This window comes from Perca flavescens, chromosome 3 (assembly GCF_004354835.1).
Source record: "Perca flavescens isolate YP-PL-M2 chromosome 3, PFLA_1.0, whole genome shotgun sequence".
Lineage (NCBI taxonomy): Eukaryota > Metazoa > Chordata > Actinopteri > Perciformes > Percidae > Perca > Perca flavescens.
Genome location: NC_041333.1, coordinates 15,078,963 through 15,098,480, shown reverse-complemented (window position 1 = coordinate 15,098,480; position 19,518 = coordinate 15,078,963). Strand labels below are relative to the sequence as shown.

The following is a 19,518-nucleotide window of genomic DNA, read 5'->3' as shown; positions in this document are numbered from 1 at the left end:
GTATTGACAGGTGCAATATTTGAAAATCAGTTTTTTTTTTATTACATTTATATCTGCATTTATGTCAAAACTTAGAGACTTTCAAACATCAAAAACGCATTTCCAACACGGCTCGAGGCACGTGAGACGTGTGTGTTACGTAGGCAGTGTGCAAGTTCTAACCTGTTAACATGGGAGCCAAAATAAAAACGGACACGCCACGCAGCTAGTGTGTAGCCGGCCTTTAAGCTTAGTGAAACCTCCCAAAAGACTAAACAGACTGCAGTTTAATCAGGTAGGCTAACTCCAGTTTCATTTCACCCGTTACACCACTGCTTTGCTGCAAGCAACTAAAGCAATCACATCATCTAAAGCAACACTGATCAGAGAGAAGTGATAACAAATTAAATTCATGTTATAAACTTCTACATGTCTGCATCTGTAAACCCAATACTTGACTGCTGCTCCCCATTCTTAACACACAAAGGCACCGCCTGATTTGTTCAATGGCTTTGTGAAGATCCATAGTGCAACAAATTCCAGACAAAACATGGCTGCCAAGCTGATTACTGCACAGTTAAAAGAGGAAGAAAAAAAACTTTCACTGCACTTTATCATACAAAAATCCAAATTTAGAAAATGCTTTTCGGCAAGAAGTTAAACTTTGGGATTATATTGTAAATCAGTTTACACTTGGGTGACCTCTTTGGAAGAAAAATAGTCCACTGCACTGGAATGATCAAACAGCTCTTTGCACATAAATTGTACAAACAAAGTAAGGAGGGTATACCATGGCCAAACAAAAATTAAATAAAAATGTATTTACACACTGAGTTAGTTAACACGTGGTCCGATCAGTGTTTTAGTGTTTACTGTATACCTAAACATCAAAAGTGGTCCATGACAAGAATTAAACTCCCGTTACCCAATGCTCCTCGAAGGCTGCGTGAAAATGTTTTATACCTCTGAATCAACTTCATGGTTGCAAGAGTGCTGAGTGCAACTCTAACCAACAGAGGGAGATGTTGAGGAGGGAGATGAGCAATGTTGAATGTGTGCCTTTGTAGAAAAAGGGACTGTCAGAGGTCCATGAAGGGACAGAGGACTGTACTCTCCACAGTCCCATGTAACAAAAGTTACAATTCTGTATTCAATTCTCCCTCTTTCTCTTCCTACTACCGTTTGCCTCAACGCATCGCAGGTCATCTGTCCCCAAGTTCCACAAACGGAGCATTATGCGTAAAGTCGTCCTCCTACACTTTGCAAAAGAAATCAAGGGCTTGCCTTCGTTCATCCTCTTCTTAAGTACAAGCAACATGGAATAAAGACATTTGGATCATTGTGTGGGTCATAAAAATCAAACCGGTGGCCCTCTTCTAATCCTTCCTCTGTCAGTCTCAGGTTGTGTAATCTTTTATTCTTTTCTCCTGATCTTGTATCTCTTCCACCATCTGGACATGGAACAATGTTTCATTGGAGTCTTCGGAGTCCCTTGCTCAAGGTGTCTGTGGGAGCATACTGTTGAAGATGTCTATGAGGTTGTCCAGTCCCCACAGGTAGCCGTCCTCCCTGTTGCCCTCCATCCAGGGGGTCCTGTGGTCCAGGGTCAGAGGGGCCTGCAGGGGAACCGTCTTCCCAAAGTCGATCATCCACACTCTGGCATTCCCCGAGGCGTCGTGCACAAACAGCAGAGAGCTGCCGACGACCTGCGATGGGAGAAACGGGTGAGACGGGTGAGTTTGGGTGTGTGAGTGATTCAATACAGAAGCTACTGATGAGATTCTATCACAAAATCTTCAACTCGGCCAACAGGTCAGTTCAGAAATCATGAAAACGGAGTGTGTGTCAGTGCGTCTCACCTCGTGTGTCCTGAAGAAGTGAGACTGCTCAAGGACGGATCGGAGTTCCTCCAACTGCTGCACGTAGAGTTTCTAAGAAAAATAAAAAAAGTAAAGAGATGGAGGGCATCTGCAAAATAGACCGATAAATATATGTTCTTCTTTCCCACAGTCAAAAGCCTTATATCCTTCTTCTATGCGGTTGTTACATTTGAAAAACCACTGTCTGTACAGTAAATATGAAGCTACAGCCAGCAGCTGGCTAACATAGCTTAGGATAAAGACTGAAAACAGAATCAGCCAGCCTGGCTCAGTCCAAAAGTCACTAAATACACCTACCAACACCGCTAAACATCAACAATCAAAACATTAGATTGTGTTTGTATAATACATATTGTACAAAAAAACATACATGTATAAACAACAGTTTGCCTTTATGGAGGGGATTATGCGCCAAGCTATTTCTTGGCCAGGACCTGTTGCTAGGTAACCATCGACAGATTGAACTTTAAAAAAACAAAACAAAAAAAACATAACATAGTAAAGACTAGTAACATACCAGAATCTTAGTGTTGCCAGCTACAAAGTCCTTCAAGGCCTGCATCACCTGCTCCCTGTGCTTCGTCTTCTTAAAGTTGGTGTTACAAGTTCCATCAGACTTCTGAAGAAAAAAAAAAGGCAACAAGATATCTTATTCTCTCCCTTTTATTGCCATTTTCTACATGCACGAGGACAATATTTCAATTTAGTTATTCATTTTAAGCTTCCTGATTCATTCCAGCTGCAAGTTCTGTTGTTACCCGATGAGTATTCAGTGCAGCACAGTAATGGCGTTTTTCCATTACATGGTACCTGCTCGACTCGCCTCTACTCGACTTTTTTGGTTTTCCATTACAAAAAAAGTCCCTGGTACCTGCCAACAGGTATTTTTTTTAGTATCACCGCCGTCGAGGTTCCAAGCGAGCTGAGGAGATACCAACAGGTGACGTGAAGCCTGCAGACTACTGATTGGTCGGAGAGAATCATCACTGATCACTGCATCATCATTGCTAGGAAACCCGCCGTTTTTAAATAGTTTAGCCAGCTGTTTTTTTTTTGTGCTGCCTCCAGCTTCTTTTGAAACAAAATTGTTCTTGCCGAGAGTAAAAAAACAACACACGTTCGACATTCTGTGTGTGTGTGTGTGTGTGTATGTCGCGTTAGGTCACGGCAGTTTCCTGCGGCGTCGCTATGACGTTTTTGTAAAATAGGCTAACGACTGTGTCATAACCACGCGACTTACAGTCGCATAGTAGAGGAATTACCGTATAGTCAGGAGAAGCTCGCAGGCAGTTTTGACTTACATTAGCTGTTTAGTTTAATTACTAATGTTAACTAGCATTTTAGTTAGCAATAATTAGCCTGTGCTTATGTTATCTCCTTACATATACCTACGCTCTCCATCTCTGTAAAATTGGGAATGATTGAGATTTCTCTTGGCACAGCTACCAGAAGACTTACAACTTTCAGACACGTTGCTCACGTCACATTTACGTCTTCAAGCTCAGTTGGAGGCTGCGCAGTAACGCTCAGCCTTCACCGCAAAAGTGCTTCTAATATCCTTCACTGGTCTCTGTCCAGAGCAACGGGGTCTGTTGGTCCATTTCTTTAACGGTCTATGGGCATGAGGCGGTACTAAATCTGCAATGGAAAATGGAGGACGGGGCACTGCGGCCGAGTCGAGCAGGTACCATGTAATGGAAAAACGCCATAAGTAAATTTGTTCAAATCTTTGTGTTTTGCTGAGTATGCAATGGGAAACAACAACAAATACTAACTTACAAATACTTACATACAAATATATAAATTTCACTGCCACAGCTTGGCTGCTTACACTTGTTCCACTGGAAAATACAGCTGCTGCTTTAAATGCTCAGTGTCATGAGGTACTTCTATTCATGTCTGAGTTCATGCAAATCTGCAGTTATTAGTGCGACCTGATAACCAGCCCTGGATTTATTTTTTATGGCTGCACATCTAGCCCAAAAATGGTTTTCCATTTCCTCTCCAGTGTGTGTGGTCCATCCAATGAACAGACTGATATTTACCCCCATTGATTGATTCTTATAGAAACTTCTTGTTGCCTCACTAGCACGGAGTACTACAGCCATTATGCTCATAGGGCTGCATGTCCAGAATGACCTCTGACCTTAATGCCTTCGATGCGGAAGCCCATGGTGGCTGTGGAGCTGAGCGTCTCCCTCCACTGCATGTATCTGGGTTTGAGGACTCCCTGCTGGGCCCTCTCCTGCTCTGTGGGGGCCCCGGGGTCCACTGCCACCATCTTCTCGTACATGTCCTTCCGCAAACGTGGACGCTCTCTGGCTTTTATCAGCTCCTCCTCCAAGTAAGTCCTGAAAAGTAAGTATGCATTTTTATATTTTATTTCATTCCCTTTGCTTCTCTTTGCTATTAAATTAATTAATTAAAATTCTGTACTGATTTTATGTCCTTATTGTTATGTATATTGTCATTTTCTAAATCGTTTTAGTCCTACTGAAGAACTACTTTAGTTCCTGTGAAGCATTTTGTTGCCTACAAATACAGCCATTATTATTATTATTATTATTTTTATTATTATTAGTAGTAGTAGTAGTAGTAGTAGTAGTAGTAAATTTGATAGAGAGGCGGATAACTAATGGAAGCAAACTGTGTTAAGGCTTATATTTGTATACAAAGGTTAATTTTCAAGGCTGACTGTATCTTCCAAAAGAACAAGATTAAAGGGCTCCTGCTGTCAATAAGTTCTTGGAAAAATGTTCGCCACAAAATTACGCTTCCTTCATCCTGTGCTTAATTACCTGCTGCCCATCTTACAGTCCATGATGGAGGGCGAGTCGAAGTCAGCCAGCAGGTCATCCATCAGGTTATAGTCCTGCTCGTCTCGCTGTACTACCCCATAATAACCAGGTACATAGGGGCGCAGAGTGTCCTTCATCAGCTTCTGTAGGCACTGCTGCTCACACTCGCAGTATCGCTTCAACAAGCGTCCGTACTCCCCAGCCTGGAAGTTACCTTGGAGAGGGAGACATACAGAGGTAAAGACTGAAGATAAAAGAATGCATGTCTGAGGATGTTGTGCAGTTAAGCAAACAATGTATATTTATGCATACCTGCGTGACCAGCGAGCTGCACCCATGGGTAACGCTTCTTGAAGGACACGACGAAGGGGGACCAGTGGACCATGGTCTTCAATTTCTGCCAGGACTTATTCTAGAAAAGGAAAAACGACGAAGAACGTCATCCTCTTGTTACAAAAAGGTGTGGGTTGTCGCGCAAATAACAAATCTGAAGCTCTGACTAATCAGTGCGAGGGTTTCTTTTCCTGGTCACAATAAAGCACTGAGCTAAATACAGTACAGATTATTCATTGAAAAGGAAAACACACCCTGTAGTGTACACACCCTGTACGCACATACACACGCACACACACACACACACACACACACACACACACACCCTCAGTAGACATTGGACAGATCCTCCCCTTTAGACAAGGCCAGGTGCACTATGTACGTGACAAAACCCATTCATAAAACATTTACCAAAGCTACCACTGTGGGGTCGTAAAACACAGCCTTACTGTCCAAAACGGTGTGTGTGTGTAACTGTTATCTGCGTTGGGAAACACCAGAGCAAGGACAGTGTGCAACAGGGGCTTTGACGCAAGCAGTCTGCGAGGAACATGACATTGATTGATTAACACTTGTGTGTGTGGGAAATCACAACAAACGGAGAGCCAGTTTAGAATAGGAATGTGTATGTGTATGTGTGTGTGTGTGTGTGTGTGAGAGACATTACTGAGAGGAAAACCATATAATTGAATATTTCCCTTGGCTCTTCAGTTTGCAGTCTTTCTAAATCATTCCTACAATGTTTTTTTGTGTGTACTATATGCAAATATATGTACACAGGAACACGGGAGTGTGACAAAGGCAAAAAAGGGTTAATGTGAGTAATAAAACACAGGGAAAAGAGACTATAATAATAATAAAACTAATCTTTTTATAACTAAATAACTTCTGCGAATGACTGCGCTGCCAGGCCTATCTCTGCCATGTTTACATGTCAGCCTATCTCTGCTCTCCTCACATGCATTCTTTCCACAGCTGCTCGGTTGAAACTCTCTCACAATAAAACAGTGTCTTAGTGCAACGGAAATAGGGGGGCGCTGTGTTTACCTTAGAATAATTTTTATTATTTGGAGTTTAAGGAGTGCTGTTTTGTAACTTTAAGGCCCTGAAAGAATATTCTCTCAACCAGCCTCTTACTATGAGTAATAGATTCCTACAAGTTGCTTAAGTATGTGCTTAGTTGTGAAGATTTTGTGTTATTGAGAAAGACGTCAGATTTGATACCAAGTTTTCAGGGGCTTTAACCATTTTATCATTTGGTTCTGTTGATTCCTTATGATGGGGAAACTGAACAACATGTCTGTGATTCGTCAGACAGCTGGTCAATGTCAGGATTTAAGAGAGACACAAGAGGCAGAGAGTAATGACTATGAGACACCTGTGACCTGAGACCTTCAATCCCATCAACAGATTAACCCCGACATAACCTCTGCCACAGTCAGGGGAAAGAACAGCGATGAAACGTGATGCCAACTGCATTTCACAACATTTGCGGCACAAGATCATTCCCGCTCCCTCATTTTGACATGTCTTACCAATCAAAGGAAATGTCTTAATTGTGACCCGTGTATGTGCACAGGAGCCATGAAGAACTTGCAAATCTATCTAAAGTTTTCTATGGTAGGCAACACCGTTTATATCATCAGCGGCCAATTTTGTCTTTGTTAGGATAAAGACTGGCATAGGCTTTTTCTTACTTTCTGATTTCTTTATTTCTTGGTAGTGAATACATCGACCTGGAATTCAAAAGGCTATCTCTCACACGATATTCCCTCTGCATTGATGGGGAGTGTTTTGTTTACGCATATCTTTCATTCTTTCCTTTAGATCTAGCTGCAATATTGACTTTAAACTCTTTAAAAAGGGTGAAAATACTCATCATTCGAGTGTTTCATCTTTTTCCTGTTTACAACAGGACGGTTATATTCGTATAGAGCAGAGAAATATCCCACCTAACCTTATACACATACAAGACTCACAAGCAATTCACCTTCAGACACTCAACCCGGTCATTACAGTAAAACTGTCGCCAGCAGTTGGCCTCCAAAGTGCTGCTGTAAGGGATAATTATGAACCCATTATGTAAAGTTCATAACACAAGAGTCTATAAGACTGAGGACTCAGCTCAAGGTTTGTTTTTGTTCATCAGTTCTTTAAAGTAACAGGACATACTTGACATTTAGTTATTTGCTCTGAAATGCACACATTTTTAGCCTTGATCCGTGTATTTGAATTATTTGAGGTGTTTTTTGGGCCATTTGATTATTTGCAATTCGGGGCATTGAAATCAACTTGCTAGGATCACGTTATCACATCATAGGTTGTTCTGTGAAACTGCCAAAGACTGACGTTTCCTGCCTGCTGGACCCACATACTGTAGTTGCTGTAAAATATCGGTCTTAAAAAGGTCCCATGGCATGAAAATGTAACTTTATGGGATTTTGCGTTCCCCCAACCTGCCTATGGTCCCCCAGAGGCTAGAAATGGTGATAAGTGTAAACAGAGCCCTGGGTATCCTGCTCTGCCTTTGAGAAAATGAAAGCTCAGATGGGCCGATCTGGAATCTTCTCCTTATGACCTCATAAGGAGCAAGGTTACCTCCCCTTTCTCTGCTTTGCACTCGCAGATCAGTCTTGAGGTAGAGAAAATTTGGAGCCGTTAGCCAAACGACCGGGCCAATCAGCATTGGTTTTGAGGTGGGTTAGGTGGTGATAGACAGATGGTTTATCCAATCAGCTAACCAGTATTTTCAGAGAGCAGTCCGGGAACCTGAAATGGTGTCTTTTATTCCTAAATTCCCGTTACACAAACGGCAAATATCCTTTACTGACATGTTGCTTGCTTGCTGAGCTAACGAGCTATGCTTTGCTTGCAGCAGCAGGGGCGGGCTTGTGGTTGTATTTTCATACGCTTCGTGGATCTGATTGGTTGATTTGGCCCGTGTATCACCAACATAGGTGATAGACAGATGGTTTATCCAATCAGCTAACCAGTATTTTCACCCCTTCCCAAAAGTTCTCCAACGGAAAGTTCCCAGATGGATATGCCGAGCAAATGCGAAGCAATCCATCTGGCGGAGTCAGGTTACCATGTCATGGGACCTTTAAGAAACTGGCAAAACTGCAATCCAAACATTTGTGGACAAAACACAAACCGTATTTACCCATCAGACCACAGTAACCTGCTTTTCTTTTGCTGGGGGGGGGGGGGACGACACCCAAATCTCCATCCTCTCCTCTTTCACTGCCCTTATCCAAATGCCATCAGACTCTCTCTCTAATTGCTTCAAGCTGACAGATTAATGTGTTGCCTCTGTGGGGTCAAATGTACTGTATTGGACTAAAATGACCAGTCACAGCCAGAGCTCTATGATGCTACTTATGGAGGGGTTTGGATAAGAGAATCCCTAAAAATGATATGTAAAAATCCTGGACGGTTTCAAACTGAGCAAACTGTATATTGGTATTGCTGTCTCATCCTACCTCTTCATCCCACACATCCCAGCTTTTTAAATATGGAGGTCACATTTCAGCTTTCACAGTTCAACCTTCACCATCTCCACTCTCTTTTTTATATAACTCACGAATATATAACCGAGATCATTTCAACATTCGTTGTTTTATAAGCTTCTTCTTCATTCCCCAAAGCGTTGATGCAGAAGAATGTGCCCTGGTTATTTATATTTTTCTCCACTTTAAGTCAAATAGGAGTCTCACTGCTGCTTGTCTCTACAACTTTCTTTCAATCAAATGTCATTTTGTCTTCCCAAAGGCATTCTCTATTTTTTTGTTTGTTTACTCTGATCACACTCCAATTGCCTCTATTTGTCTGTCTGTCTGTTCCTTAACAAAACACACACACACACACACACACACACACACACACACACACACACACACACACACACACACACACACACACACACACACACACACACACACACACACACACACACACACACACACACACACACACACACACAGTCATGGTGGAAGAAGTCACACTGACCACAAGACCAAGTAGGAGAGCATATAATATGTTTAAAGTCATGTGCTGGGGGGTGGGGGGAGGTGGGGGTGGATCATCATGGAAAGAATATGTCTGAACCCATTTTGAAGAGTACTTAGTTATTTGCCCTTGATACAGCTATAACTAGTTAATATGCTATTTTTATAGTGTAGCTAAAGGTCATCTTTGTTATCTTTTATCAGTGGAAACTTTATTTCTCCTCTCCTTATTTCTCCTTTTCATTGAAAATAACACATTTCATAGCGTGTAACCAAAAACTAAATGTGTATTGAGTATTAAATGTAAGAATTACACAAATTTCGCTAAAGTTGCATTTTATTTGTGAGTAAAAATACCTTTTAACGTCAACTCCGCTATACTCTGAGGTTATTTTTTGAGGACACGGTCCCCCGCAATTCATCTAATGTAATCTGCTTTTGATCGGCTGGCTGGTCTAGCAAACTGCAGGAAGAGGCAACCACACTCCGTTGCCAGTTTATTAGGTACACCTAGCTAAAAACTAATCCAGTCTTATACAACAGTCATGCTATAGATTCTTTCTTCATGAAGGTTATAATGTTCAGTTTTGGATGAAACTGCTTTAGAGAGGTGTTGAATCAACTGTGTGTTCAGTTTAAAGGCTTTAATTCGTAATGCTGTTAATGTGTATTGCAATATAGTGAGGTAGTGGTAAGTGGGGTTGATACCTCTCAGTATAAAGCATTAGTTTTAGCGAGATGTACATAATAAATCTAATACACAGTGTATTTGTCCAAATTAAAATCTGAGAAATGAACTGGTTGCACAAAGTATTACAGCCTAAAGCACGCTGATCCTGCTGGTTGGATTACTGGCTTCTTAAGACAGATCATCAGTTAAACAGGGCTGACTGCATACTGTGTAGTCAAACAACCATCACATTCTGTAACAGCAACAAGAGACTGGGATATCAATCACAAGTACATTTGAATACCAAAACATGTCACCCGCATTGAATATAATCTACCCTCATATCATCTTTCTGAAGAAGCATGGCATCAGCAAATACACTCCACAGCATGTGTCACTGCATTTGCCGCTTTCCATTTCTTACCTGGCAGACAGGGCAATAGTGGAGGAGCAGGCCGGCGCTGACACAAGCACACACAGCACCGGAGACTAAGCGGGAACGCAGCCAGCTCAAAATACTCTGCACCATCAGCACAGGGTCTCCACGGGCAAGTGATAGGGACATCTGCCTCCCTGTGGGCCTGAGATCCTTCACAATCATCTATAACCTTTTTTTTAACGAAGTTAGCTCTGAGCTAATGCGGTCTTGTTCCAGGTATCCAGCTTCAGTCAGTCTGTAAACCCTTGCTGTGTTCCCCTCAATTATAAGCTCACACTTATTTCTCACTCTGACCCCCTTCTCTACAACCTTTTTTTTGTCATCCAAATTCACACTTTCTCCTGTTTCAACATTGTGTCACTCCTCCCTTCCTCTAACTTTCTCAATATATCTTGGTTGCTGTCATTAAGCATATCCACATACCTAAAGCGGTCATTTTACACACCTTTTTCTAGCATCTGCCGCTTTGAACTAGTCACCTTTCCATTTACTTCCTGCCCCAAATCATTCACTCGCTCTCCCTGAAGGTACTAACCTCCACACAATGAGCTGTCTTCTCTTTCCCTTCAGTCTCACCTTTGTTATTCTCCTCCGTTTCTCATCCCCTAATCCTCACATGGCCTGTCCTGAGCCCCACGCTGAGCCAATCTCTTGCCAGACTCATGGGGGTAGGGAATACAGGCATTCCCATACCCTCGCTCTCCTTTTGTCTGCATGAGAAATTCCTCAGTACTATGTAACCGTGTGTGTGTGTGTGTGTTTGTATAACCTGTAAGACGACTATCATCAGCTGCAGGAGTGACTACATGTGCATAAACTGAGGGTGTTTTCAGGTACTGTCAGAGCTCTTTTCTCAAAACGACTTCACTACTTTAAAACCACATCCCTTTCCCTTAAGTTCAAGTCTTTAGCGTTCAAGCAGCTCAGCTTTGGTGGGCCACTGAACCAACAGAAGATGGGATGGCTTTTAAATACCATCTTCAGAAAAAGAGACTTCAGATAAAACAAACATTTAATCGATTCATCTGAAAATTATTCATCAGCAATTTAGAGAATTGAGTAATCGTTTATGTCATTCATGAAGGAAAAATACAACATATTAGCTGGTTAAATCCTCTCCAATGTGGGGATTTTCTGGCATTTTGTCTTCTGGATCACTGTAAATTGAATAGATTTTCACTTTCTTTTTTTTTAAATAACCTTCACTATTATGTATGGATTAAATGATAAATTGAACAAATAATGAACCGAATAATCGATCATGAAAATATTCTTTATAAAGTCTTTCACTTTTGTGACAATGTATTTTGAGATAAGCAATGGGTTTAAAAAGTCAGTTATCCCATATCCATAAAGGAACACTTTCATATTAGCTGTAAAAATTCAAAAATCATCCATTTTTATTGGACACAGACAAGACAATTTCATCAGTGGTGGGATGTACATAAGTACATTTACTCTACTGTATGTGTGGAGGAGTATATCCCCTTCTCAACTACAAATCAGATGGAAATACTGTTCTTTTTAACACCACTTTACTAGTTACTAGTCATTTTCCAAATTGTACATCTAAGACACATGAGCCAATAAAACTGCAAAAGTACAGATCGAGTATCTATCTATCTATCTATCTATTCAGTAATATTTAATCCCATGAAACAAATATATGATAGTACAACACTCACAGGGTCTATTTTGTGCATTGAGTCCGTATACTTGCTTAAGATTAGTTACATTCTTGTACTTGAATGTAGGACTTTTGCTTGTAGTGAAGTATATTACATGTGGCATTGCTACTTTTAAAATACTTGAAGTATATACACTGTAGAAATACAGTAGTTTATAATAGCAATGTGGATCCAAACAAACAGCATATATTGTATTTATTTATTTCTTTTTTTGCTTTGTAGCATGGATGTGTTGTGGGAGTGATGTGTGGGACTTTGTATAATGGGTGACACGGAAAACAAGTCTGCAATTGTGGCTCATTTGAATAAGCATGCATGAATAAGAATCATCATGTGTAGGCTACGTGTTCAAAGTTTGAGTGCATGTTTTTGTCTCTTATGTCTGCTTACGCTCATTTTCCTCATTTTCTGTTCCACTGTATGTCTCATGGGGTTTCGGAGCAAAATATTAAGAGGGGAAAAAAAAAAAAAAAAGTCTCATAAGGTTATAATAAATTATAAAATAATATGTGCATTGTTGGCTGAGCAGACCTTTCTAGGAATTAACATCTAATAACATTCAAATGTCAGGGACAGAGTAGATACTGTCTGAGTGAGAAAGAGAGAACAAGACAAGGAGAGAAAAAAAAAAAAAAAAAAAAAAAGTACCATATATGGCAACAATGTCACCTAGCAACAGGCTCTGCCTTCAGCCCAATTTTCCATGACACACACTGAACTCCGAATGCAACACTGCATCGCTGTGCGCGTCTCATTGAGAATGCATGTCTGAGCAAGTATTTGCTTCACAGAGCGTACAAAATGCAACTGGTTTGTCTGGGAGCGGACAGCGTGGCCCCAGCTTTTTAAAGCCAACAACAACAAACACACACCCTCCTACTTAGTTGCTGTAAGAGCTTTTACTCAACAGTGAGAGGACAAAACGTGCCCATTAAAACACAGCCATTCTCAGAAACCAACAGCCAGCGTCATCATGTTTGTTACAACAGCTCAAGTGCAACTAATCAGGTTGCTCATTTCCTGGCTGTCAGTGTTATAGTCAGGAAATTACACTGTCCACTGACCTGCTGATTCCAATAATAATAATTAGTGTGACTGACTGGCAGCCAGTCAATACATTTGTCATGTTGAGAAATGGGACGGTTAAAGACTCACTTGATTTAACTCAAAATGAAAGACTAATCCAGGAGAGACACTAACGATGCTACAATGAGAGTTAGATTATTTTTTCCTATCTATTAAGAAACTTATATTTTGGAAGTCCTCGTACCCTCTGACATAAAACAGGGCAAGATGGGAATTATTATTTGAATATGGAAATTCAAAACCATGTGGGTGGAAGTATCACAAGCTGTGCAGAGCTGAAACGATTAGTCGATTAATCAATTGACAGGATTTGCTTCTTGTCTCCGTTTTTATAACATATAAAACTAAATATCTTCGTGTTTTACTGGGCGGGCAAAACAAGACATTTGAAGATGTCACTTTGGGCTCAAGAAAGGATAACTGGTATAACCTGGTAAGCTAACATGACATAAGGAGACAGAGTTGTCAGACTGGGGGTGGAGAGGGGACAGAGTACCCAGGGCCCTCATGTGAGGACAGCCCAAAAAGATGCTACAATAAATAGCTGTAGATGCAGATGAAGTTGAGCTTGTTTCTTGTTAGAATGTTGTGGTCCTTCTGTTGGTATGTGATATGATTTGTCTGTAATGTTGTTTGTTTTATTATTGTTTTAATGGCTAATTTTACATCCGGCCAAGGGAAAACTGGTGAAAATGAGCCTTTCTAGTAATTTTGGCACATGTAATGCAATGTCCCTGTAAAAATGAATAATACATTTTTTGGGAAAATCAAAAGATTTGTTCATATAGAAAAGAAAGGTATAATAGTCTACCCTGCTGACTGTATTTCGATGTTTGTGTAGACCTGAGCAAACTCACTCTGATACACTCTTATCAATATGAATCACAGCAATATATCAGTTATGTGCCCTCAACTGGAGGCGTATTTCCACCTAACAATGATCATAAAGGCAGCAGCGTTTGGTGCAGCTGTCAGATGAAGTGTAAAGTGTGTAAGGTACCAACCAGCTAATGACAGTGAAAATATGGTGAAGTAGGGGCCTGAGGTGGTCAAACTACTCTGAAATCACATTTTTCTCTGCGTTATGTCTATCTCTGGAATAAGAAATAAAATACCTGATGAGGGTGGACCATCTGTGGAAAATCTGTGGGGCTGGATTATTGAAAAATATATACGAGTACAACTATTAACATGCAGGATTGGTGATGTGGTCTGAACAGAAAAACTGGACATTCAGGATTTACACACTGCAGAGCAGTGAAAATACTGGCAAACTGAAGTAGAGATATCTGTTTTTAAAACTTGTGTCATTCCAAGCATTTCTAGTCTGTGCATCAAAGCCTCCTGACTCGGGGAGGTGGGGGGAAGCAACTTCCTACTTGGAAACTTTGAATCTAATGTCTGAAGGAGAGGAAACCCTAAGCCTCTGGGGCAGTAAACTAACTTCTAGACTGCTATGATAGCATCTTTGTATAATTGTGCTGAAGTGACAGCTTAAATGGGATGACGAATTATTCAAACGTGCATCCAGACAGTGTTTAAATGGTCCTGCATCTAAGCTCAGCAAATCCATGTGCTCATGAGCCATGGGAGTAAAAAGGATACAAAAGTGGGGGTTGGAGATAAGAGGCAGTTTACATTTATTCATTATCAGGGAGGTGCGTCCAACCGTTAAGGCTTTGAACCACACATTAAACACACTGCATCGGAAAAGCTATTTAATGTTGTGACTCGTCACTGACATTTTCTCAGTCATTTGATACAAACATGAGCTCCACCAAACCACACAAGACAAATGCTGTACAGCAAACCACCTGACTGACTGGGCTGGGGCCTTGTTTTTGTAATTTGCACAACACATAGATCTCCATTTCCTTGGAATTGAATACCTTAAAATATTAATATGACATAGTTTGAACAGCTTTTACACATCTAATCTGTTACATGCACTGTAGCATGGTGAATTGACGCATGTGTGTCTTCATGCTCATAGGGTTGTTGGCCTGGATGTGTCTTGTATGCAGTGTGTGTTTGCATGGATATATACATTAACATAATTTCTATTCTATTGTTTTCCTCAAACCAATTATTTTGCTGTGTAGTAAATCTGCACTGGACACCATGGTTTGATCAGTTGAGGAATGGCCACATATGCCTAATGTAGCCTACCTGCTTTGGTAGCCTATGGTCAGTTTTGCGCAATATTTGCATTTGGTATTTTTTTTGGTAGACAAAGCAGTAAGATGTATTTATGATTTTTTTGTTGTTGTACAGCTGACAGTTCATAATGTGATTGTTCATAGTTATGTATAGTTATTGAACTGCACAGGCAATTTCAATCATGGGTTTGTTCTGGAAAAATGTGAAAAAGGCACTCACCCCTGTGCCATCGTCCGGACTACACAAAGACCGGGCCGGAGACAGACTGGACTCGATGTCGCTCCCAGTGAAGTCGTCCTCGGACTCCTCGAAGGACGAGGCGGAGGACAGACCGATGGAGGAGGAGTTGGACAGCTTCCTCGGTGAGCGCATCAGCGCAGGGGACCCTCCGCAGCCGCTGTCCGAGCAGGGGGACTCATCATCTGGCTGAGGTTCCAGACACGAGCCGGTGCCGAGCTCCGTTCGGACGGTCAGCAGGGCCGATGTGTCCTGAGAGCGGGTCGGACTAGGGTCTCTAGTTATGATGAGTTTCGGTATGGTTCCTGGGAAACGCTGGCCTCCTGGGGGACCCCGAGAATAGTTTAGACTCTCACTTTCAAATGGACAGCATTTGTTTTGGTCACCGGCCGCTTTGGGCCCACGTGAAACGGTACTGCACTCACTTTTTGTCAGATTTGCCTCAGCGTGATCGCCTGTTACCGACTGTCCACTGTCCAAATGTTGATCTGGGGACAAGCTCGAGAAAGTCCGCTCAGTGTCGGGGTCAGAGGTGAGCAGCGGGGCTGAACTCAGACTAGTCCCCGTTAATTCACGAGCCTCAGTCACAATACGATGCTGGTAGTTTCCCACCAGCGGCTGATCTTCCATGGCCCTCGTCGGAGGTTCCGAGGCATTGTCCTCTCGCTCGGGTTTCGGCTCTTCGCTACTAGCACCGCTGACTTCACCGGTCCGCGTTTCCAAACTTGACGCATCGGACGACCCAGCCGCTGCCTCTCGGTTCACGGCGTGTTGGATAGCTTCGACATTTTCGACGCCGGATGGTGACTCAAAACAACCCGGGGATGCTCGATGTTCCTCACCCGCCGAGACAACCTCGTCCCTCGGCAACTTTCCTACTCGGTGATCGCGGCGCGATGCTGGATCTCCGGCTCCGTTTCCGCAACCTAAATCCGCTTCTGTTTGGCTGGAGTCTCGCTTTCTCCTTCCCAGACACGATAGCACTTTATTTTTCATCGGATTCCTGTTCAACTGGCCACCCCGTCGCTTCTCTCCGCTCCTAGATCTGCAGAGACGGAGTCGGTGGGCTGTTTCGCCTGCTTTCCACTTCGCTATGCCTGGTGTGGCTCTGGCGTGCGATAGATCCGAACGAGTTTGGCCCATCCTGCATGCCGTAGTAGTAACAGTGGCCGTCCCAGACACACCCTCAGTGGTTCAATTATGAAAATAGTCGAAACATAAACCGTGACTCAAAATGTAAAATAAGCCATTAGTCACACAATCCAGTGAGACATCTTAAATTGCTCCATCCTCCTTTTTCCACGTCGGAATTGTTCAAATCTGTGAGATAAACAGATGATGAATAATTAGGCTACACGCATTAACTGCATGAGCAATCGCCTAAAACACTCCCTTACCTTTAAGTCTATAATTTTAGACTGATAATGAAATCATTAACAGGACACATAAAACACACCTGATAGTCTTAGCCAGTAAACACTGGCTGTCATTAATCACAGTTGCTGTCTTAAGAATGCCATTTAATCTGTGATTTATCGGTCCTGAAATTCAGATATATAATAATAGGCCTACTATAATATTTCCTGGAGCAGGACAAAGAAAGTGACAAGGGGCAAGTCATATCAACAGCATTTACACTGATAGTACATTCACAGCAAAATATGGCAGGAGTGATTTAACTAGGATGGTTGACTGCAAAGTAGCAGTGCAAAGAAATGCAAGGTTTCAGGGAGTTTCAGACTCAGTTTCACCCACCACTAATAGTAATATTAGTGGTGGGTGTAATACTTAGAGTAATACTGCCCTCCTGTGTCTGGACACTATGCTCTTAGGCCAAGTAAGCTTCAGATAGTATCAGCATTTTCATTTTGGCCCTAATGGCTATCTTTAAGGTGTATTGTTAATAAAAGAAATGCTAAAAAAAAATGAAATGTGGTACACATAAAAAGCAGCTGTGCAACACAAAACATTAATGGGACTTTGTTCAGATAAATGTACTATTTTAAGCCAACCCTTTACTTCACAAGTGTAAGGCTGCAAGGGATTATTTTCATTATTGATTAATCTTTCACTTATTTGTTTGATTAAATTATTAATTGTTAGGCGAAGGAGATGGAAGTTTCCCAGAGCCCAAGGTGATGTCTTCAAGTAGGCCTTGTTTTGTCTGACCCACAGCACAAAATCATTATACTGTATACAGTATATTAATGTACAAATATATATAGCCTATATATAAAAAGAAGAGAAGCAAATCCTCACAATTAAGAAGCTGGAACTAACAAATGTTTGGGTGTGTTTGCTTAATAACTAAATTACTTTAACCCTTAATCAGTTATTAAACTAGTTGATTTATTTTTTTGCCGATCGACAAAAAGCTTAAATCAACTAATCATTTCAGCACTAAATAGCCTAAGTGTCCAACACAGGCAGGAATGTCAAAAGACAGCAAATACAAGCAGTATGTGGGCTTCAACTTCTATGTTTGATCCTAATCGATAGTGAAATATACACAGTAAAACGGAAAACTTTTAGGTGAATGATACATTCCTCTGCACATCAGCAGTCACAAATTCCAGCCTACTGGCAGCTATTCAGACACTACTGCTTTCACCTCGATATTTAACATTAGAATGCAGCTTTCCTTCTATTAAAATAAACTATTCATTATTTTACAAGACATACAGTACGGCATCCTGTGGGAAAAACAAAGTAATTGACACAAGGCACAGTGAGCTGCTGAGTGTTATTCACTGGCATTTAGGCTACTGTGACAGCACTGCAGTCGCCCTGCTGTCTGGAAGCAATGCTCACAGAAAGGAAACAAGACAGGAAGGATAACAATGGAAAGAACAGCTCACACAAACATTCCAGAACAGTCTTATGTTACACTAATCAAAATCATACATAATCATACATAATGACTCCCAATGAGGGGATGACAGAGTCTTGAGCCATGCTGACATTGAATGGATTCTTTAAAACAAGTGTAACCACACATCCACACAGTCAAACAGTGACACATAACTGTATGGTCACTCCCTGGAAAACATATAAAACACCAAAGAATTATCTAAGATGACATGACAGTTAAATCTATAATTACTCACACACAGTGTCATCATATAATAGATGACCACTTGCAAATAGACCTATTAGTGTACACACTTTTGCGCTAAAAGAAAATACCCATTATCTTGAAAGAATAGCCGCTCTGCATTAAGGTATATAGGTTTAGGGGTAGCTAGGTAATCACTGAGATGTTTGTTTTAAGAAGATTTCACATTTTCAGGACAGAAATGTTGCCTGATGAATTTCAGGTGGAATGTTTTTTCTTCTTAAATGTATTAGGCCTGTATTAGGACCCATTTTAGGCCTCAGTGACAATACAGAGACACACAACAATATAGGGCTACATGACTTCCTTAAGTCGACTTTAAACTGGCAGAAAAAAAACATAGGTTTCTGTGATATAAAAAAAAAATTAAAAAGTGTATTGTGGCTTTGGAGACAACTAAAATCACATTACACGTGTGAAACATATCAACCAAAAAACACAAAAACTTACCAGACTAATCCCGAGTTCCTCCTCTGGTGTGTATGTGTGTGAAGCAGCTGTTAAAGGCTGGCAGAGATGTGGAACTATATAACGTTACAACAGGCTGCTACAAGGGGATGTGTCTGTGGCTTATCTGTTCAGCGAGCAGTGCGAGAGTGTGTGTGTGCGTGCAATGCTGTGTCTGTAGTATCAGCATGTGGTTGAAGTGAAAGAGGAAACGCCTGTCAAAACAGGGGCAGATCTAGCTATAGCCAACGTTCAAGCTCTGATAGGCTACTTATGTTATGCTATTAACGTTACCTCTTTGTTTAAGTAAAGCTAGCTTTTTAACTAACGCCACTGACACCAACTAAACCCGGTTTGGGGCTGACGTTAAGGCCGAAACAGTTGGTAGTTGAGAAAAATGTTAATACCCTAATTACAAGGCTATAGTTTTATATTGTGTCTAACAAAATGAAAGCACGCGACGTGAGAATGACATAAACAGTATGGAGAATGGCCTGTCAAGGGGATTTAAAAGTGCTACCTTCAAATGCTCCCCGGAATTTCCATATGTAGCTGCTCACATTTTTAGTCTCCCTCCAAAAATATAATAACTCTATTTAGGGAAATTTTAAATACATCGTTTTATTTTAACTCGGTTGAAACTCTAAATAACTATTAACTATTATAACTATTAGGCCTG

At 41.2% G+C, this 19,518-nt stretch overlaps 1 protein-coding gene across 1 annotated transcript; it reads right to left on the bottom strand.

Annotated features, from left to right (window-relative positions):
• Window positions 1–833: 833 nt before the first annotated feature.
• itpkcb (inositol-trisphosphate 3-kinase Cb) lies at window positions 834–19,326 on the bottom strand. The gene is made up of 8 exons (XM_028572347.1): window positions 18,843–19,326; window positions 15,260–16,597; window positions 4,970–5,069; window positions 4,658–4,871; window positions 4,006–4,210; window positions 2,377–2,478; window positions 1,839–1,910; window positions 834–1,685 (listed from the first exon to the last, which is right to left on the bottom strand). The coding sequence occupies exons 2-8, from the start codon at window positions 16,418–16,420 to the stop codon at window positions 1,476–1,478; spliced, it is 2,064 nt and encodes a 687-aa protein (XP_028428148.1). The 5' UTR covers window positions 16,421–16,597; window positions 18,843–19,326; the 3' UTR covers window positions 834–1,475.
• Between the last annotated feature and the right edge of the window lie 192 nt (window positions 19,327–19,518).